Source organism: Vigna angularis, chromosome 4 (assembly GCF_016808095.1).
Source record: "Vigna angularis cultivar LongXiaoDou No.4 chromosome 4, ASM1680809v1, whole genome shotgun sequence".
Taxonomy (NCBI): Eukaryota; Viridiplantae; Streptophyta; class Magnoliopsida; order Fabales; family Fabaceae; genus Vigna; species Vigna angularis.
The window spans coordinates 42,171,620-42,193,171 of record NC_068973.1 but is presented as its reverse complement, the minus strand read 5'-3'; the positions used below and the strand labels follow the sequence as shown (position 1 = coordinate 42,193,171).

Below are 21,552 nucleotides of genomic sequence, written 5' to 3'. Positions count from 1 at the left end.
TCTTACTTATCCAAAAAAGATTCCCAGGGTATTGATAAAATTATTCAGATGTAATAAATTTTATGAGGTCAATTGCACTACACATGGCAGTATTAGAAGTGTGTCCTTGTACTATTTAATACAAACAGAGAAAATTAAGTAATAAAAGAGAGATGATGAGATAATCACATTGAAAAAATGGGAGAAGTAAAATTGAAGGAAACAATTGTTGATTGCCACTTTAAGAAGTGGACAAAAGACAAAAACCAGAATGGGCATGCCTCTATAAATTAAAGCTATATAAAACTGAAAGGCTATAAACAAAATACAATTAAAGCATACGCTCTTATTCGTTAATTTAATCTAAATACACATCCATCCGCATAATTTATTTCTTCACACAAAGCTGAAGCCTCTGATTTCAGGTGCTCCCACCAACGTATGTGCAAGCATTGTAACCTACCATGAGGAGGAAATCGAGTTAGACAACCCACACACACCGTATAGGTATTCGTATTACGTATTATTATACCATAACCATGCCGTAGATTAGGAACCAGAACAACGCCGTATATTATATAATTCAATTTCCAATAGTTCACCAAACATACGCCACCTAAACTGTCAAAAGCATTAGTCTTTTTTCTTCTATAATAAAAGTAACCTTTTGCAAAAAAGGGCCGTTGGTAACTTCAACATCACACCTTTGTGACAGCTAAGACAACTTTATTTTTTTTCTTCCGATTCTATGATTCTATTCCTATCAGAGAACAGTATTCTTCACCACTTTAACTTCTCATGCCTAGTTTTCATTTTGGATTAAGCCTTAATAGGTAACTATGGAACTATTTTTTATTATTATTCCTCGTTCAAAGTGGAATGATTAAAAATTGAAAATTGAGTGTTAATTGAGAACTTACTTGGATTTTGGGATGTCAGTGTTGCTGATTGGGAGAAGTCACAGTTCCATTGATTTTTGCCAGATGTTTGGTAGTAGAGATTCATCGCAAATGCAGCATGGGATGCTACTGTGTTAGGCTCAAAACAAGCACCTCCCGGTTGAATTGGTCCACAATCTATGCCATGGCTACAGGCGTAGTCAATATTGGCTTGCAACTGATTATCAGAAACTCCTGCTTTGGGTACACACCATCCAGAAGTGTTGGGTGCTGGAGTAACAGGAGTTTTTGGACTAGTTGATGGAGCCTGTGGACACAATATAAAGAGGCTGCACGTTATAGAAAAGTCTTTTATGAAACTTATCAGTCTTTTTATAAAGTAGCAATTTCCTCACCTGCTGGCTCGACTTGGCTAAGCCAGCATCGTATGCCATGGTACCATCAGTTTTGAACAACCCAAAGGCGCGTTCAGATCCTGGACCGGGTTTGAGATCCTCATCATAGAGTGCAAAAATGTAAGTGTCCACAGACTTCCCAGGCATCAAAGGTGTCCCAACCAATGATCTAAGATGATTAATCAGGTTCCCGTTAAAGGCCTTTGCATTTTCAAGACCAGGTCCTACTTCGTTACTGTCACCACGTGAGGGCCATCCAGTCTCAGCAACCACGATCTCCACGTCCTGGAACCCCATCGAAGTCAAAGCAGAATGTACAGCGTCAACCTGCACAACATTCACACGCCACTATTTAATAAACCAGATGAGATCATTAAACGGTTAGCAGCATAGTTCCTGCACCAACCAAGTTTTGGAGCCACCAAAAGCTAGCGTTTGCGTTTGGGTAAATCAGAGTTATTGCATATGCTAAAATCAAAGGGGCAATTGAATTGGACCAAGGACAAGTGGTAGGTTGTTGGTAGCACAACGGTGTTCCTCGACATTGAAATCTTTCCTACCTTTTTTATTCCCACAGGTTCAAAAAGACAAGGGTTTACCTACCTACCATATTCACTCACTGTGACCCATTTTCTTTATCCATGCCCAACATGGCAACAATTATTGATGCTTTGGAAGGACTTGTTTTGTGACCACACTGTGTGCCAGCCTGTTTCCAACCAGAGTGAGAGTATGCAGTAATATTACTCAACTATACATCGATAAGAATAACTTCACTCTTATCTTGGGTTATTACACCGGAGTGAGTCAATCCAGAATCCTTGTCAAATTTTTCTTTATTCTTACATATGAAGTCATACATCTACGTGTGAGTAACTACATCTACTTTCAAGTTTAGTCCTGAAAGTTCAAGCCACATAAACTCAGATGAAGCATACTGCATCATAAAATAAGAATTTTATTATAAAATGAAATGTTGTGAATGATGGAGTTGTTTCAGCAACATGACTCTCGTTGCAGCATCACGGGCAAAAATAAATAAAACGTTACATAAACAATTTAGTCATGTATGTAGACGAATCAAACGACTTTCCATTTGAAAAATGGAAAGAAATCACCGTCATCGTATTATTATATGAATCTTCACGACAGCAATAACAGGAAAAAACAAACTGAGCAAAAAGATCACGTCATGGATAAGAAATTAATTTAAGTAAGCGATCTACTCTGTGGATTGAATTCGAACCAAGAATGTGGGTGAGAATGAGATCGACATTAACTATTAATTATTAGTTATTATAGTTATAAAATATATCGATAATAATATATGATTAAATTTTGAACCTTGATGTCCTTCTAAGGCTGAAAGACAAGATTAGCTATCTACTCGGTGGATTGAAGAGCAAGATTTGATTTGAAAATAGTGTGTGGGTGTAAAGGAGAAACAGTGTGGACACGTGGACGGAATGTAGAAAGCAGAGGATGATTGTCTACTTGACTCCCACGTCAACTTTTTATAATAAAAAAATATTTTTAAAAGCGAAAAAACAGTGAGAGCTACTGTACTCACCTGGGCATCGAACATATTCGTGTAAAGTTTTCCGTTGCCGGAGTCTACCCGCCCCGAGTTCGGTTGGAAGAGGCAAAACGCCAGCGTTTCGGGTCTCGGGTCGCTCTGGTAAGCGAAGAACGGGTACGGGTTAATAGTGAACGGCGATTTGTTATCCTTCAGAACCGTCAGCAACTGCTTCAGCGTGTTCTGGAGCGCTGGGTTGAACAGCCCGGACGACGGCGGATCCGATTGAGTCAACACGGCCATGGAGTGCACAGTGGAGACCTTGATCTTCACAGAGGCCGCGTTGAGGGCATTCTGGAGATTTTGCATCGCCGGCACGAGCTGGGAGGCAAGACTCTGGTCGGCCAAGGTTAGAATCTCGTTGCCGACGGTGATGAGAGTGATGTTGCTGGCCGGGTAGTAGGGCAACACGTTCGCGTTAACCCACTGAGTGGCCGCATTGGGATCGGAGGCCAGACTCGGAATGTCGCCGTTGGCGGCACCGACGACGATTCCGATGCCGGAATTGGCGAGGGCCTTGATGATTGCGGGATCGGCACCGTAGAGGCGGACTTTTCCAATGGAGGTGGATTTGAGGAGCGAGGCCGTGGAGTCCGGCGGCGGAAGGTTGTCGGCAACCTGGCCATAGTTTACTCCTACGAAAGATTGAGAGTCTGCAAGAAGAAGTTAAAGAAATTAAAGATTTAAATTTTGTTGAAAGCGGTTGAAAAGACAACAGTAAAAACAGTAACGGTTGGAAAAAGAGGTAACTAACTAGCGAGGGAGAAGGTGATGACAAATAGAGAAAGGAAGAGGAAAATTGAAGGAGAAGGTGCCATGTTAGCCATTGCTGGGAAGTGTATGAAGGAAGAGATGTTGTGTTGTTATATAAAAGGAGAAAAAGCAAAACCCACAAATAAATATATTAAAATAAAAGAGTTTACCAAGACTTAAAAGTATAGTAGGAGTCTATAATAATTATTTTTGTAATATTGTAACGGTAGAAATATTCCCAAGACAAAGTTATAGAAGCTGTCCTTGTCAAATGGCCACTTTCTGAAATTTACGTAGCGCCATTGCTATGCTCATTCAAAAGTTTCTTTAAATTTCTCACTTAATCCAATATTTTGTTCAATATTTTGTTTTTTTGATGAAAAATGTTTTTTTAAAAAAATTTACAATTAATTCGTTTCAAATATACTCATCAATAAAAGAGTACCACATAACTTTGAAAAAAAATGTTAAAAGAAAATTGTTAACCTCTCATGTTACTTTTTGGATATCGTTGAGCGAAGAAAGTGATTACCCTTTACTCAAACTTTTCCACTGTTTTTGCGCTTTCTAGGAATTTACCGTATTCACCTTATGCTCTACCCAATTTGTACAATCACACTTTTAAACAACACCAAACATTACAATTAATACTACTTTTGAACCCGTACAATAAATAATACATGTATTGGTTTGAATTATATCCTTTCTATATATGCATCCAACAGACTGAACGTAAAAATTATTAAAAAATATTTTATTTTAAATTTATTAAAAATGACACGTGTAAAAATATTCTATCATTATATTTTCTCAAAATATTTGACATGATATTAAATATAATTACTTCAGAGTTGAAAACGGACCTTATATTTGAGAGTTTATTAAAAAAAATTGATTCTTTTCTCCAAGTAATACTATGGGGGTCCACAATGAATGTATAAGTTAGAAAATATGTATAAAATTATAAATCTTTCAAGATGACTGTTGAATTTTTGTTAGTGTGATTACTATGATTTACATGAAAATGAACTTTTTGTTTACTTATAACTAATGGTTATAATTATGCTTATCTTAAAAAATTAAAAATATTTTCGAAAGGTATATTTAATCGTTTTAAATATATTAGTTGTTTATTTTGTGATATAATTCAGGTTTTAATTTCATTTACATCGTGACGATTTAATTTCAGTACTATTTATTACAAAACTCGTGTTTTAAATATATTAATTCTTTTATTATGTGATATAATTTAGGCTTTAATTTCGTGAAAGTTTAATTTCTGCACTATTTATTATAAACTCTCATTTGTTTATCATTATTAGAAAATCCAGTCTGATACTCAAGGTGTTAGAGAAGTTTGACTCAGTTGAACAATAGCATGCAAGCTGCACTAGAGAAAAAATGTTCACTAGATATTCATCCGCATAAGTACGGTCATACCCTCACATACATGTATAGAATTTTTTTCAAAAGTAGTATAGTTCCTAATAAAAAAAAAATTCTCAGACGAGATTATTCATAATATTTCATCAGTTTTGATGATCAACAAATAGAATAAGAACTTACTTTTTTTAATTTGTTTTACAAATAAAAATTACGAGAAATTTAATATTTTAAATATTTTTTTATAAATTCTATATAAATTATTAAATAATTTAATTTAATTTTTCCCAAACTATTATTACAATTTGTGTTTTGTTCCTAAATTAAATTATAAAGTAATTAGTATTTGTGTTTTGTGAAATTCAACATAAAACATGTTCTTTCAACATTAGAATAAATGTTAAACATATTATTTATTAAAATCTTAAAAAAATTATATATTTAAATTAGAAAAAGATCAATAATATCTACAAAAACAGGCTTATAAACTTATTAATAATTAAAGACATATTAATTAGTAGATTAAATATGATTTAATGTATTTAAATAAATACATATTTACAATATTAACTTAAAAAACTAATTTAAATTATATTAGTTAAATTTAAGATTTTATTTCAATTATTAAAAAATACATTTGAATTATTACGCGAAATATTAATTATTTAATTACTATATTTTTAGTTTTTAATTTTATTTTTTTTTTTTGTAATTTTAAGTTTTTAAAATAAAAAATGAAAAAAAAGAGTTCATAATTTACTTTCAAATAATCAAATTCTAACTTATTTTTTGTAATAATATGTTAAAGTAAAATTCTTAATTTATTTTCTGATCATGAACAGTGATTATTATTGAAATAAATATTATGAATATGTGAAAATATTTTCAGAAACTGTGATACTTTATAATAATTTTTTCAAATTCTATCCTCAAAAAAAGTTATTATATAAATTTTTCACATAATTATTCTATTGAAGAAAAATGTCCAAGAGTTGATAAAAGGAATGCTCTATGTATAAATATTTGACACATTATTCTATCAAGAAAAAATGTGTATATATACTAAACTTGTAAAAAAAAAAAAAGAATACGTGTATAGGGATGTGTTGATATATATATTAAATGTTTGAGCATAAAAGTGTAGTTATATTGCTACTGCAAAAAGACTACGTTAATACTTCAGCCACATGAAGCGTCTTAATAGAAAAAATTAAATTAAATTAAATGTCTATCAGCGATATAATTTTTTTAAAATATAAACAATTTTCTTTAATAAAAAACAAAAAACAAAAGATCAATTGCTTTAAAAGAGCAGGAATATGTATCTTTTCTTCTTCAAATTTTTAACTCTACAGTCTTACTTTTTTTTTGTCTTCTTCATAATTAGAGAAGGGAGTTGCATTCGACCTGAAACATTATTTAGGTTTAATTAAAGAAAATCTTCGTTTGGATAAATGAAAATTTCGTAAACAAATATACGAATAAATATCAGCAATATTATTGCCGAAATATTATGCAGACGGATAATATTATTTACAAGGCTCGTTTCTTCACAAGATAATGCCATACAGCAGAATATGCTAAGACCTCTCCTACAGATATGAAACTACACTATATGCACAATGGCTTCTGACTTGATCACAACAAATTGAAAATCGCTGGAAAAAATATTTTTATTTAACGATTTGTCATATCATCTCCAGCTTGATTTATCTACTGGCTCTACATGCCTTGTTGGACATGGAATCTTGCTGGAACCAGCTGCTTTAGAATAAACAGGATCTTTCTCTCTATTTGTTCGATGTTCCTATTCAGAAAGCAAAGCAAGTCATTTCAGTTGGTGAAGCTATACTCAAATTTACTGTGAAATTAAATATTCCACATTAGGATGTGACATATACTGTCAAAACTGTGTGTAACGCTGCATCACATGTTTTTGTCTTATAAATCACAGAGGATGAAAGCATGGGAGGAGGCTTACAGAACGAAAGGGAAAATCGTCAGCCTCAAGCATGTGAACAATTTGGCCCATCTTTGGTCGCTTACTGACATCCAAATCTATACAGCGCAGACAAACAAGTAAAGCTCGTTTCAAAGATCTTTGAGAGGGTTGAATATCTATTAAAGGATCAACTAGTTCATCACCAAGACGATTTGCAACCATTCCTTTAAACCAATCAACCAAGTTCATCTGAGCGCACCAAACAAAACGCACACATAAGACTCATTGGAGTTTCAGGGGAGACAATAAGAAAATATAGAGAAATCATAGAATCACCTCTCCAGGTGGTCTAGAATAATCGATCGGACTCCTCCCTGTAATTAGCTCCATAAGTAGAATCCCAAAACTATACACATCGCTGCCTTCATTAAGCATACCTGTGCTTGCATACTCAGGTGACACATATCTGCACAGAATTTGTGGCGTTGAATGAAACAGATAAATAGTATCCACCTCCATGTAAGAGAATGTTTACTTGAGAATGAAACTAACCCAAATGTCCCCATTACACGCGTTGTCACGTAGCTTTTCTCAGGCCCTAAGAGCTTGGCCAGTCCAAAGTCTGATACTTTAGCATTCCACTTTTTGTCCAAAAGAATGTTACTGGATTTTACATCTCGATGGACAACTTTGGGTTCTAATCCTTCGTGCAAGTAGGCTAGCCTGTTTCGTAATGTAGGAAGGTTAATTAATACTCCACGAAAAAATATTTAAAGTAATAGAAATGTAATATTAAGGGATCATGATAAGAGTTGTACTAGAAATACGTATTGTAAAAAATAGTAATATATCAGTTGACAAGAATTATACTACAATTAGAGATAGCTGGCATGAGTGAAAGTTTGAGGTATATGTTCAATAAAACGACACAGGAGACTCCATAAACACACCCTTTCGCAGTCCCAACAGCAATCTTCATTCGTATATCCCATGTCAAGGGGCTAACAGGTCCTACGTCACCATGCAGCCACTGTTCCAATGTTCCATTGTCAACATATTCATAAACAAGCATCCTGAATGAATAGTCAGCAAAAGTGTCATATTCACAAGTTTCTTCATTTGAAAGACCTTCAAAGAAATAATTAAAGCCACATGCTTAAACATATTTTACCTTTGAGCACCTTCTGCACAATATCCAACTAACCCCACCAAATTCTTGTGCCTCACTTTTCCAATGGCTTCAACCTCCACCTTAAACTCTTTCTCTGCCTGCCCCCTTTGTTACAATACAATAACACATGAGTTGCAATAAGCCATTGCAGGTTGGTGAGGAAGAAAGAGTATTGAAAACATTCCGTGATTTCAGCAAAGTTGCTGTGGTAAAACAACCTTCGCAGATTTTCCTCTAGTCTAGAGTTCTACAATGCTACTTAATTTATTGCAGCGAGTTCCAATGTCATGCAAATGTGTAGCTTCCGTTTTGGTTAGATTTAGATCTCTTCAATATAGAGTGACATTGAAAACGAACACAAATAAGATCCAATAATTATATCTGACAACAATTGTATTTTTCACTTTCTAACGTGATTATCGCACTTTACTTGAAAAAAAAAATGAGAGAGAGAAGATCCGAGTTCATTTTTGTAGAGAGTAATATGAAGCTATTAATTAATACTACCATCAGTCTCTCGCTGGCCCACCTAATTCACAGCAACTGACACGTTTGTTTAAACTTTAAACTAAAGTATTATCCAGATTAAGCTAAATTAACATGCCTAGAAAAGAAAAGGTTGAGATACAGAAATCACGAACAATATAATAATAAATAAATAAACAAAAAAGCAAAAGTAGACAAAGAGAAAGGTAAAATACTAAAATAACATCACCCAGAGGCCCCCAAAGAAAAAAGCAAAGAAGAAGAGCACATTGACCATCCACTCACGTTAGTCCTTAATACTCCCCAAAACAAGTAACAACTCATAATTATAAATCGAGACGATCCTTGTCGGAGACTAAAAAGCTACTCATTGTTTACGCCAGTTCTAATCTAATCGATATTCAGATTCTAATTTCTTGATATATTAAGATTTATTTAAGGAATTTCTGTCTATAGTTATGTTTAGAAACACATGTGAAATTCCTGTTCCACAATTCACGTGTAGGATCCCAGAACAGAAAACAGTTTCTCTTAGCTGCTTTTTATTTGCATTATATACAAACCAATATAAGAAAACTACACAGCAACGTGAGAAAAAAATGAAAAAGAGAAACAGAAAAACGTAGAGAGAAATGCATACTTGTTGTTGAGAAGATTTTTGACCGCGACGACAGAACCGTCGAGCAAATTTCCTCTATACACAATCCCATACCCTCCTTCTCCGATCACATTCCCTTCGGCGAACCCTTGCGTCGCAGCCTCAAGCTCACTGAGGGTATACCAGCGTCCCCACCCTATGTTCGGTGACTCCACCGACGGACTATCTTCAAGCTTCATCTCCTCCTTCTTCGGATCCTCCTCGTCCACCTCTTCGATTTTCAGCTCCAGAGTATTCACCTCCAGGATCTCCTTCGATACCAGCGGGATCGCGCCGGAGCTGTGCTTCACTCGCATTTTCCGCTTCTTCGAGCTCCGGCGGAAGCAGAGGAGGATCAGGAGCACTGCTGCCACCACCATTATAACTAGAATGAGGATCAGGGCGTAGAGTTTGAGACCGAGAAAGGGGGTTCGGTGAGTTAGATCCGTCAACGCACCGCCGGAGGCGGTGGCGGATGCCGCCATTGCTGGTATTTATTTGGAGCGAGAATGGAATGGAGTGAAAACGAGAGAATGTAGTGTTGTCAGCGTTTGGTTGTTGCTGCTGTGGAAACTGTGATGCAGTGAAGTGGTTGCTTCAGAATTGAAAAAAATGATATGAACGAAAGAAGAAAAGAAGAAAAAGAAAAGAAGCGAGAATATTGGGAAAAGTGTGAAGTTTCAACTTTCATCAACGGATACAAAAGCTAAAGCAAAGCAAGACAGAACCGGGATTATAGTTATTGCTTTTTGGGTCCGATTGGAACATTATTTACATAAACACCACTCTCGCACGCTCCCTCAGCTTCCCCATTCACGTCATCACCGTGGGGACTGCAATGTAATTACAACTCAAGTACATGATGAATTGGTATAAATAATAATAATGAAATATGTTTTTATTTTTTAAATCTTGAACGAAAGTCAAAATTTATTGTTTTAAAATTTTAATATATTTTGCTTATTAAATTTAAAAAATAAATTGATATAATTTTCTGTCTTAAATAGACTTTAGAACGATATTTTATCACTAACATGTTAAACTGTGTTAATAATTTTAATCTTAGCTTGAAATACTGTTTAACAATTCACATGATTAGATTTGAAAAAAAAATGTATTTATTCATTTATAAAATTTAAAAATTAAATTATATCAAAATTTAAAATAAATAAATAAATTTTATATTAGAAATTAAAAATACATTTAATCTAAACACTAATAATAAAAAATAATTAATTTAAGATATTACTTTTACAATATTAGTGATCAAATATCGTAGGCAAGATAATTTAAATATTTATTTTCAATAATCTAATATGTTTTCTAAAAATAAAATTATGAGAAAATTGTAGTCTTTAAAATAGATAATATCTGGAATATATATATATATATATAGTAACTAACTTGTAATATTTTGAGAAGAAAATAGGGTTTGGTTTGCTTTGAAGTGGAGCGAATGGTGGAAGTTGAAACAGAATTATCCATTGTGATTTGATGAAAAGGACTAGGGTTGATCTTATATATGTAGATGACAAATTGACTCGTAAACGTAATTATCCAACGTAACTCACCACCAAACCATTTCTTTCAATATGCCATTTTCATTCTCTTTTCATACTTCCCATTTACTTTCACCAACTCAACTAGCTCCACCTACAGTAACTAACTTCCAATGCCCTACACATGCAACTCAAATATCTCCCATACATTGCTAAATAACTTATTCATACCATAATCACTTTTTTAAAAACGAGCTTTTTAATCTTTTTATATTAATAGACGTATTTCTTATAAATATTATGTATACGATGATGGAGAAGTTATTGAGCGCGTGTCCAAATAATTAAGGAAAGTAGAAGTACGTGAAAAAATTGGTTGTCGTGAGCTATCGGTTCATAGATATTAAATGTGTCGGTATGAATTGCACTCCCTCTACTTCAACCCTATTTTCAAAATAATTCAAATCATATATGGTTGTTAACTATCGTATCAACAATTAATTAACAGTAAATTATTATTAAAAACATAGTTGGTATCATCAATGTATCTCTTATGGTTAAGAAAATAAACTGAAATTAATTTGTTCAAAAATATATTAAGTACATTTTGATCAAAATTTACAATGCAAAATTTACCCAATTATAAAATAGCAACAGAAAAGAAAGTTATTCACTTCCTTGTTTTATTTATCCCCTTATTTCCACTTTTGGTCTATAACATAACTCTTACTATTAAATTTATTATATTTTAATTGTTTGTTTTTTTCTTAAGTGTGTGAATAATGCCGTAATTCTAGCTATTTCGACTAGATCTATATGAATCACAATTGTGTGATTTCAACCGTAAAATTCTGTCACGTTTACTTAAAACATGTTTAATAGAACTAAGGTATAAAACCTTGATTCCTGGAGAATCTCATTAGTATAACTATAACTTAAAAAGACTATTCTTAATCGTGATTAGAAGATCAAATTTACAAATGAAATTCAAGATCATGAAATTATAATCCATGTTTTCGTGTCTTGATATAATAATTAGATATAAGATAAATGTCAAAGTGATAACTAAATTTAAATGTATGTTAAAATTTTAATTATATATTTAGATATGTATAAGATGTAGATGCATTAGTTTTAAAATTTATTAGATAATAATATTTGCTTTTACGCTGAAAGGTGAAAATAGTATTTGGGTGGTGTAGATAGTGATTAGATTTTTTTGGACTTTTCTTTTGAAAAGTAACAGAAAAAGAGATACTGAAATAGGGGTGAGATTACTAAGTATGGGAGGGTGAAATAGAAATCTGAAAACTTCTCTTTCTTGATCGAAACAACCATAACCTTAAGAATACGAAAACATCCAAACATTGATTTTCAAAAATAAACATATTCTACTTTCGAAAGCCAAAAACAAAGTCAAGTATAAGCTGTTTTCTTTTTCATTCTTTGAAATTTGATGGTGTCTCCTTTTTCTTTTCCAGAATAAAAACAAATATGATCTGAATGAAGATATCCTAAGACATTAAAATTTACATTCCATGAGAGAAAGGGTAAAAAAATCAATTACAGGTGAAAAAATGGTGCTTGTTTCAGTCGGAAACAAGGCAAGTCAAAGAAGAATCCATATCTATACCACAGCGCTTGGCCTTCTTCTTCCTCTCTGTATCTCTATCTCTCCACTCCATCACTTTTGTTGTATCGAAAACCACTGAAAACAAAAGAAAAATCACCCCTTTCAGAGCTTTCATCATCTGCTTTCTCTCATTACCAAAAGAATTAAATTTACGACCAAACTCTCTGTTATTCCAGCTCCAACCTCTCTACATCATCAACCCCTGATGGCTCTGGGAATATCTCCTTCGAGTGTCGTCTCCGCGACAACGAAATCTCACCGCCGCCATTGTGGAAACTACCCTGCGACTGCGACCGCGACCCGGTGGTTCCTGACAGTTTCAAACTACCAGCTCTTTCTAGTTTTACACCTGAGGCTGCTGGAGTTGCCGTTACATCAGAAGAACTCTGACGCCAACTCCCAAACAAAGTAGCAGCGTTCCAAGAACCTCTGGAAGAGGTTGCTCTGAGCCGCGCAGAACTGGAATTTTCTTCCCTCACCACCTTCAAAGGGTTTTCCAAAGCCTTCAGAATATATCTCATTGGGGGTCTCCTTGAAGGTTTGGGGTTTAAGCAAGACCTGGCAACAATGGCTATAGCCCACACTTCCTCTAGGAAATCTTCGTCGACGACCATCGATGGATCGATAATTTTCGTCACGAGCTCCTTCTCATACATATTAATGCAAGGCAGAATCTGATCAAACCATTCCTTTACTTCGGCTTCACTGGCTGCACTCATTCCCAACCTACCGGTCACCAGTTCGAGTAAAACTTTTCCCAAGCAATAAACGTCATAGGCACAAATTGTTGTTGAATAACCTGTTTCACGGTAAATCAAATCCATGTCAAAACTATGCATTTAGCTGTATTCATGCAAAGCTAGAGCCAAAAAAGAGGAATATACACTTCACAATAAGCACATACAATAAACCACATGATCAAATTATCCATCACAGTTTGTGAAAGACAACCACAAACCACTCGAAGTTCTACTGGCTTTTCGTGTGAATAAACAGAAGAACTTCTCAGCACAACAGGAATTGGTTTGGTACGTATAATAACCCCACATATATATTGACCACTTAACTACTTCAGAGTGAATAGAATCTCATAATTCTAGATAATCAGAAGGATTTCCAACTGCCTTACTGAAAATGAATTTTGCTGGCACAAAACTATCACGGATAAATGGTAATGCCAAAACATTTTCTTTTTCAACTTAGATGTCTACTGTGATAGTTTTGTAGGATTGAATTTGGCTTAAAGTTCAGTTCTTAATAGGTATGAGTGAAGAAACATACAATCAAGGACAGAACAGATCACGAAACTAAACCAAAAATTAAAATTGAGTTTCTACTTACCAGATGGGCCTTGGTCTGAGGACCTGCACATTTAAAAAGAAACTTAGAAAAAAATATAACAAATAATGTAGATTTGTAATTTGTAATAAGGAATACAAAACTTGTTCAAAAATCATAACGCAACCAAATCATGAATTAATGACATAGTGGAAGAATTTGCGAGAGAACGAACAGGGTAAAGGACTTCTTAGTTGCAGAGACCAAAAATGACAACTTTCAGTTTGGAGCAGTCATTAATGAAAACCAAAAATGACAACTTTAAGTGACATTTCTTATTTAAAAACACCCACATTAAAAATGACATGATAACAGGTCTGAAATAGATAAACAATCCAAAAGCAAAAGTTTCAACGTGTAAGCATTTTTCAACAAACAGCCAAAAGGATCAAGTCAAAAAGAAGAATGATACTGTCTATGCATAATTGATTGACCTGTCAGACATTTTTCATGAGATTCATTGAATACGTTGTTGGTTGAGTACTTACTGAGGCAACCGCAGAAACCGGGTGATCTTACTTTGATGAATGTCACCTTCTTGAGCACAGGCTTCACTTAGACTCCCCAACCGAACTTCGTATTTGTCGTCAAGAAGTATACTGCTTGCTTGAATATCCCTACAATATATAGAAGATAGACATGTCACTTCTACCATAACATTTAAACTTTAGATTGAACTTTGAGAGGAAAACTTGTGACAAAACTCATCCTATGCATGCAGTGTTGAAATGCCCAATCAAATACAGGGAATGCACCCCCAAGTGAGACTTTCTCCCAACCTCTGTTTTACAGCTCCATTAGATGGAAAATGCATAGTAACATTTAATAATGAAAAAGTCCAGACTCAAGGGAAACTTATATTCAATCACCTAAAAGATATAAAATCAAATGCCAAAACTTATGACAGCAACCTCAAATTCAATGACCAAAACTCAAGGGAAATTTATTTCAAAGAGTATGGATCCATATAAATTATAAAGAGGATCAGTTCAAAAGGTAGAACTCTTAAAAAAGATGCATCCAAGGATGAAGTGGGGATGAGCAGTTGAGAGTTAATGAAATTAGGCACTTCATCAGGCTCCAGAATCCAATGGATTGTTAAAGCAATCAATCAATAGGGAAATAGAAATAAAATTCAAGAAGGAATGCTGGAAATACCTGTGAACAATGGGAGGCACACATTCATGATGTAGATACGACAGGGCCTCTGCGGCTCCAGTAGCAATTTTCAACCTGGTTATCCAGTCCAGTGATTGCAAAGTACCATCTTCGGATGTAGTGTTTTTGTAGTACAAGCAATTAGACAAGTCCCCATTTGGCATGCTTTTATAAACCAGAAACTTCTCATTCTCATTTTCTAAACAATGACCTAACAATGGAACGAATCTCTGATGAGAAACCTTATTGAAGAACTCCAACTCCAACAGGTAAGCCTCTTTTTTAGCTGAACGCATGTCGATCCTTTTGATGACGACAGGAATCCCACTTTCCAAAACACCATTGAAGAAGTCCCCAGTGTGTCCATGTTTGATAAGATTTGCATTATTGAAATCTCCTGTTGCCTGGAGCAGCTGATGATATGTAAATGAGTCCCCTACATTTGGAAACTCAATAGGTACACCAGGGTTTGGAGGACTGCTGCCAACAGGCGCAGGACCCACACCGTTTCCTCTCTGATTTGAGTTACCCCTCTTACGAATACACAGAAGCAGCAGAACCACTAGCAACACCAAAAGTGCAATTAAACCCAATCCACCCAAGACTGCAGCCAGTATAATATTAGTCTTATTGCTCTTCCCAGATCTTTTTGAGGCAGGAGGTGTTGTTGTATTCGGCTGTCCAAAATTATCAAAACTGAGCCCCCTCTCTGCATAAAACGATGCACATTCCGCCGTTGATCTCTGATCTGTGGCGTTCTGGAGACAGTTGCTATCTAGAGATACATTATGCATGAAATCCAGAACCTTGCCCTCAAAATAGTTGTTTGAAAGATCAATAAACCCAAACCTTCTTAAAGCAGGAGAGAGGTTTCCATAAAACTTATTGTGCGAAATATTGAGCACCGCAACAGTAGCATTAGCAGCCAAACTCGAATTAGGAAGCACAGCACTGAAATTATTGGCAGACACGTCAAGGAAGCTCAATCTTGGCAGAGACCACAACTCAACAGGCAAAGCACCACTAAAATTGTTCTGCTTCAGCACTAGGAACTGCAACTGCAATGAATCAGTAAACAATCTCCCAGGCAGGGCCCCCGTGAGCATGCTGTTTGTGAGTATCATCTGCCGCAAGTTCCTAAACCCAACCAAATCCTGAGGCAGTCCTCCACTGGCAAAAGAATTCTGACTAAGATCAAGGACAACTAAGCTAGTTAGACCCCCCAATTGACTAGGCAAAGTGGCAAGTCCGTTGTTGGAAAGATTCAAGTACTGTAACCTGGAAAGAGACCCTATTTCAGGGGGAATCGGCCCCGACAAAAAATTGGCAGACATGTCAAGGGAAGAAAGATTCCCAAGAAAGCCAAAAGATGTTGGTATGGAGCCAGCGAGAGAATTCCTGGAAAGATCAAGAACCGCAAGGGCAGAGAGTTGACCCAGAGACTCCGGAACATTCCCAATGAGGTTGTTGTCAGAAAGATAGAGACTAGAGAGGTTGGTCAAATTGCCGAGAGTGGAGGGAATAGCATTCACAATGGAACAAGAACGAAGATCAAGCACTCTGAGAGAAGGAAGGGAGAGACCAAACCAATCGGGAATAGGTCCAGGAAGGAGGAAATTAGAGGCATTGAAGGACTGCAAGAGAGTGAAATTGGCCAAAGCATCCACTGCAAATTGCGGGTTCCCCCTCCCAAGTCTTGTTCTTTTAAACCCAGAGATACTGATCCCAACGACTCGACCATTCTGGCATGTGATGCCAACCCAGAGTAAACAAGGGTCTGGTTTTCTTGGCCATTCCTTGCTTCGCAACCCCAGAGAAGCCCTCAGTTCAAGTAACGATTCTCGCTCCTCAGAGGAACTCAGTGGCTCAATCTGCTCCAATGTCACCTGACTCACCACCAGCAACAACAACAACCGGAACCACACTATCCCCATCTCTTACCAACGCTGACCCAAAGATCCATCCATTTCCATCAAATGTCTGCACACACACCCAACACATTTACATTTCTCTTTCTCCCAAAAGTCTTCAACTTTCTAATATATCACATACCCCCAAATAAAAATAATAAATAAATAAAAAGAGGACAAAAACAAAAACAAATACCCAACGAGTCTTACCGGAATCACAAACCTTGTTCTATTTCGCCTCCCCGCAGTTTCCAAGGCTGCCAAATCTGTATCGCTTTCTATGCTTCTTCCTTTCTTCTGTGTCTGACTGAGGTTATATTGTTCTACCTACTCTCTCTCTCTCTCTTTCTCTGCCTGTCTCTCTGAATCCTCCTTCAGTTGACGGAAGACGAAAAGAAAAATATTTAAATTTGGAAAAGAAAAAAAAAAGAGAAAAAGATATTATACTGTGACGATGGGGGCCTGAGATAAAAATAACAAATTGGAGAGAGAATGGTTTAACAACAGGGACAAAGAAGTAGTAGGTAGCGCTCTGCGGCTGTGGTTGTGACTGTTTTCTTCTTTCTCTCTGAGGTTGAGACAGAAAGAGAGAGAGAAAATTGCAGTGAGTGAGGAATGCAAGCCGACACTGAATCCGGCACCGGAAATCCCGCCAAGTCCAGCAAAGACCACTCTAACTCCAACTATTTATTCTAATCTCTTCCCTTAATATGCAAGCTTCTCTTCTCTTCTCTTCTCTCCCTTTTCTTCTCTTTTGCACCTTTGTCTCTGTGTTATACGTTTATGTTATTGTACCCTCTGTTTCAGGACACCAGTTTCTTCTAACCTCCCCTCTCTCTACACCTTTTGGTAAATAAATTTAAGCCAATTTCAATTTATATATATATATATATATATATATATATATATATATATATATATATATATATATATATATATAACACTCCATGACTAATTTACCAGGTATAATTTAATGTTATCGATCTCGAAAATGTGTTTCAGTGGTTATTTTGTTGAGCTATTACAAGAGTCTTTTGGAAAATTAATTATGTGCCTCTTTAAGAGCATTTGACTAATTGACGTCTTACTCATCCAAGGGAACCTACAAAATGGTGGGCTTAGTAATATTGTGTTGTGTCGTAAGATTTTTATGGATCCTAATATTTGCCTAATTAATAGCTCGATAATATTCATATTTACGGACATTAAATTTACAATATTCGGGTTTAAATGAATATCTTCTTGAATCATATTTTGGACATAAATTTAAGAATTTGTGAATTTAAAATGTGACTGATAAAAATATTTATATGTGAATTTAAAACGCCATCAATAATTTGATATGCAAATTTGTGTAATTAATTTACTTTTGTCAAAATTAGGTAAACTCTCTAAGAATTTCTTCAACTCAATGTAACTTAAGGTTAGCTTTGTTGTTCTTATGTATGTCTCTCCTAAATTTGACTATTGGCCATCTTAAACAAGGATTTCATGCCATTTAATCATTGTAGAAAGAAAGGGATTAAAGTAATTAAGAAAAGTAGGTTTTATTTGTACTTTAACCAGGGTTCAAACTTAAGCATGCATTTCATGTTCTTTTTTCAAAAGTTATGGGGTCAACGGGGTTATCTTTTTGCGTCAAAAGAATCCTACTTAGTTGTGCTACTAATTGTCGTTGAATCCAACTTATATATAAGCGTATGTATGCTGAAAAAAATAATAATAATAAATTAACTAATACTAAATCAACGATTAAAACTGAACAAAGAATTGTTCCACAATAACAGTTATTTCAAATTCAGAATTGGGTGTTATTTTTACCTGAAAACAGAGTTTTGTCGTTCATTTGTTCTCTCCAACTTACTTATGCACATTTTTATCCCTTAAAACTACATTGATCTTAAAATTAAAATTGCCGATTAATGTACTTTTTTATTACCCATGCCATTCATTCATAGATGGCTGAAAGAAAATGTCATTAAAAAAATGTTTAAGAAAGATAAATAAACCTGTCTAAAAAAAATTTAAATATTTTTATTTTAGACTTAAATATTGTTTGGCTTAATTATTTCTTTTACTTAAAATTCACTTTTAAATAAAAGTTTGAATCGTGAGTTCTAAAAATAAAAGACAAATTTATTTTATAACTTTTAAGATATATATATATATATATATATATATATATATATATATATATATATATATATATATATATATATATTATTGTAAATTAGTTTTTCTTTTACTGTATTTGTGATCAATGGTGTTTGTGTGTTCTTCTTTTGTAATGGTTATCATTTCTTTGAGTGAGTGATAATGATATATTTTACCATGATTTCAGTGTCGAATTGAGAAAAAATATCAACTCTTTTTTTGTCTTGTAAATCCTAGTTTTCTTTTAGTTTCTTAAGTGATTGCATCTTAAACTTTAATGATTCAATTTCACCACTAATTCACATTGTTTAGTATGTTTTGGTCATTTACATCCAAGCTTGTATGTCAAACTGAAGAACTGAAGAACCATATAAGCAAGAATGAAGGTAAAAGAAGAAGTTTTGAGAGCAAAGATAAATGCTGAAGCTGGGGTGCGGCTGGCGTGCAGCTGAGCCCCATTTGTCCAGACTTACTGTAGCTGAGGTGCAGTTGGCGTGCAGTTGAGCCTAACTCTCTGGAATGCTACCGTTGGGGTGCAACTGAGCGCCAGCTCTCTGGAATGTTGTCGCTGGGGTGTAGCTGGCGTGCAGCTGAGTGGTGGCGACGTTGATGTGGTAAATTTGGTCTATTTAGGGCTTAAACGCAAGGGGATCTACTTCTTTTGCTGCCCAAACACGATTTCTCTCATTTGGAGCTCTTGGAGGCGAGCTAGGAGTTGTGGGAACAGTCCTTCTTCACCCTTGGGTCTTCTTCCTTCTTCCATTTCCACCATTGTTGTAAGCTCAAGCTCTCCATCCAATGAGAGCTAGTTTCATTATTGTTGGGGGATTGATGTAACCACTGAAATCTTATGTAAACTACTTTGTTTTGAATGAATATATGCCTCTTTCATTGATTGTGAGTGTTTAATTCCTTTTCTTAATGCTTGTTGTGAAGTAGCTACTCATGACACGATTTTAGGGTTTGCTTGATATTGGGAAATGTTGGGTAAATCTGAACTTGGATTAAACACCTAAAGAAAATAGTATCTAGGGATAAAACTAGGACATTTGGTTGTCTTAAATCTCAATTCTTAATGCATAAATAATTGTTAAGTCTTCCAAGGGATTATAGCCTAATAAAGAAGTCTAGGCTCTCTCTACCAAGGGATTGGGTTTGAGTAATTTAGTATACTGACAATGGCATATTAATGAAGAGGAAGTGATTTTCTTTACATAAGAGTGAAGTAGGTGAAATCATACCCCCAATAATATCATTCCATTTCATTTTAAATCTTCCCATTTCCAAGTGTTTGAATATCAAATATCACTTTTATCATTTACGTTGCATGTGTACTTTAGTTGCACTAAAACCCAAATTACGAAGCATTCTTTAGTCTAAGTTAGTTGGAAATTATACGATTGTTTGGTGACACGAGTCTCTTGGAAAACGATATCCGGTCTTATCGATTTTATTACTTGATACGATTTAGTATACTTGCCAAAGTGAGCACAAAGATACATAATTAGACAAGAGGAAGATGATGAAAGAGTTATGTATATGTTAGTTTATCATCTTTTGTTTTATACCTAATTTTTTTAAAAAAATATTAATTGATCTATATAGATCCTACGAATTTATGATACATGTGTTCCTATTATGATTTGTATTTTTGAATGATTATAATAGAATTTCTCCAATGCATGGTCTATCTGTGTAAAAATTATTAGATCTATATGATGTTTTATTTTAATAAATATATTATATATTAAAATGAGATGTTACAAAATGTTTAAAAGAAAAATAAAAAAAATAATAAATTATATTGATTTAAAATTATAAATTTTAGAATAAAAATATATTTTAAGTAATAACTCAATAATTATAAAAATAGAGTAATTTCGTATAAAAATATAAACAAGTTAAATAAAAAAATAAATATTTCATTAATTAAGTTATACGTAAAAAGTTAACGTATTTTATGTAATTTAAACCAGTTACAATTTTGAAACTAAATCATTAGTCTTTAAAATAACGGCAGTGGTAATTTACAAATATTTGATTATATACCATATTAATTAAGTAAACTTAATTATTAACTACATAATTAAAATTAATTAAAAATCGTATTATTGTTCATTAATACTTTCATAAGAGAAGAAAATTATTTATTCAAATAGAAGCCAATAATTTTAATATGTATTAAAACAATTCCATAAATAATTAAAAAATAATTTAATAAAAGCATTGTTGTAAAAAGAAAAAGAAATAAAAAACATAATTACAAATTTAAGGTTGAAAAAATATTAAATGTTATCATAAATATTCAAAATATGTTAAAATATTTTTTATTTTTATACAAAATCTATAACAAAAAGAAAAAACTTATTAGTATATTTATATAATATTTTGAAACTTTATATTTATTAAAACGTTAGATATGTTTTTAGTATGTGAAATGTTTCACAAGTTTATGTTAATATTCTTTTTGAGGTATCAAACACAAAAAATTGACATATTTTAATTAAAATGATTATATATATTTATTTTTAAAATTTGAGGATCAATAGTAAAATTTTAAATAAAAATTAATTTCAAATTTGTGTTAAAATTTATGAACTAAAAATTTATTTAACTTTTTATTAAATTGATAAAGTTTC

General features: G+C 33.9%; 3 protein-coding genes across 4 annotated transcripts; all 3 read right to left on the bottom strand.

Moving 5' to 3' along the window:
• Positions 1–169: 169 nt before the first annotated feature.
• On the bottom strand, positions 170–3,761 carry LOC108332014 (glucan endo-1,3-beta-glucosidase 7). The gene is made up of 5 exons (XM_017567098.2): positions 3,604–3,761; positions 2,844–3,502; positions 1,274–1,600; positions 900–1,185; positions 170–438 (listed from the first exon to the last, which is right to left on the bottom strand). The coding sequence occupies exons 1-5, from the start codon at positions 3,674–3,676 to the stop codon at positions 401–403; spliced, it is 1,383 nt and encodes a 460-aa protein (XP_017422587.1). The 5' UTR covers positions 3,677–3,761; the 3' UTR covers positions 170–400.
• Positions 3,762–6,461: 2,700 nt separating this feature from the next.
• On the bottom strand, positions 6,462–9,936 carry LOC108331617 (probable receptor-like serine/threonine-protein kinase At4g34500). The gene is made up of 7 exons (XM_017566426.2): positions 9,225–9,936; positions 8,099–8,203; positions 7,878–8,000; positions 7,480–7,650; positions 7,264–7,393; positions 6,967–7,176; positions 6,462–6,792 (listed from the first exon to the last, which is right to left on the bottom strand). Exons 1-7 carry the CDS (start codon positions 9,704–9,706, stop codon positions 6,679–6,681), a joined length of 1,335 nt encoding a protein of 444 aa, XP_017421915.1. The 5' UTR covers positions 9,707–9,936; the 3' UTR covers positions 6,462–6,678.
• Positions 9,937–12,215: 2,279 nt separating this feature from the next.
• Positions 12,216–17,607, bottom strand: LOC108331616 (probable LRR receptor-like serine/threonine-protein kinase At2g16250). Of its 2 annotated transcripts, none has more exons than XM_017566423.2 (5): positions 16,970–17,607; positions 14,850–16,829; positions 14,180–14,308; positions 13,695–13,717; positions 12,216–13,152 (listed from the first exon to the last, which is right to left on the bottom strand). In XM_017566423.2, exons 2-5 carry the CDS (start codon positions 16,781–16,783, stop codon positions 12,521–12,523), a joined length of 2,718 nt encoding a protein of 905 aa, XP_017421912.1. In that variant the 5' UTR covers positions 16,784–16,829; positions 16,970–17,607; the 3' UTR covers positions 12,216–12,520. The 2 variants fall into 2 exon arrangements, with proteins under 2 accessions (XP_017421912.1, XP_017421913.1); XM_017566424.2 differs by having other exon boundaries at positions 16,983–17,607.
• Positions 17,608–21,552: the final 3,945 nt, after the last annotated feature.

Excerpts from the sequence above, each read along its gene's own strand:
- LOC108332014 (XM_017567098.2), bottom strand. The coding sequence starts at position 3,676 with ATGGCTAACATGGCACCTTCTCCTTCAATTTTCCTCTTCCTTTCTCTA. Across the intron at positions 3,503-3,603 it reads CATCACCTTCTCCCTCGCTA|ACTCTCAATCTTTCGTAGGA; the intron begins GTTAGTTACCTC and ends TTCTTCTTGCAG. Across the intron at positions 1,601-2,843 it reads CGAATATGTTCGATGCCCAG|GTTGACGCTGTACATTCTGC; the intron begins GTGAGTACAGTA and ends AATGTTGTGCAG.
- LOC108331617 (XM_017566426.2), bottom strand. The coding sequence starts at position 9,706 with ATGGCGGCATCCGCCACCGCCTCCGGCGGTGCGTTGACGGATCTAACT. Across the intron at positions 8,204-9,224 it reads AAAAATCTTCTCAACAACAA|GGGGCAGGCAGAGAAAGAGT; the intron begins GTATGCATTTCT and ends ATTGTAACAAAG. Across the intron at positions 7,177-7,263 it reads ATTCTAGACCACCTGGAGAG|ATGAACTTGGTTGATTGGTT; the intron begins GTGATTCTATGA and ends TGGTGCGCTCAG.
- LOC108331616 (XM_017566423.2), bottom strand. The coding sequence starts at position 16,783 with ATGGGGATAGTGTGGTTCCGGTTGTTGTTGTTGCTGGTGGTGAGTCAG. Across the intron at positions 14,309-14,849 it reads GTGCCTCCCATTGTTCACAG|GGATATTCAAGCAAGCAGTA; the intron begins GTATTTCCAGCA and ends TATATATTGTAG. Across the intron at positions 13,153-13,694 it reads CTCAGACCAAGGCCCATCTG|GTTATTCAACAACAATTTGT; the intron begins GTAAGTAGAAAC and ends ACCGTGAAACAG.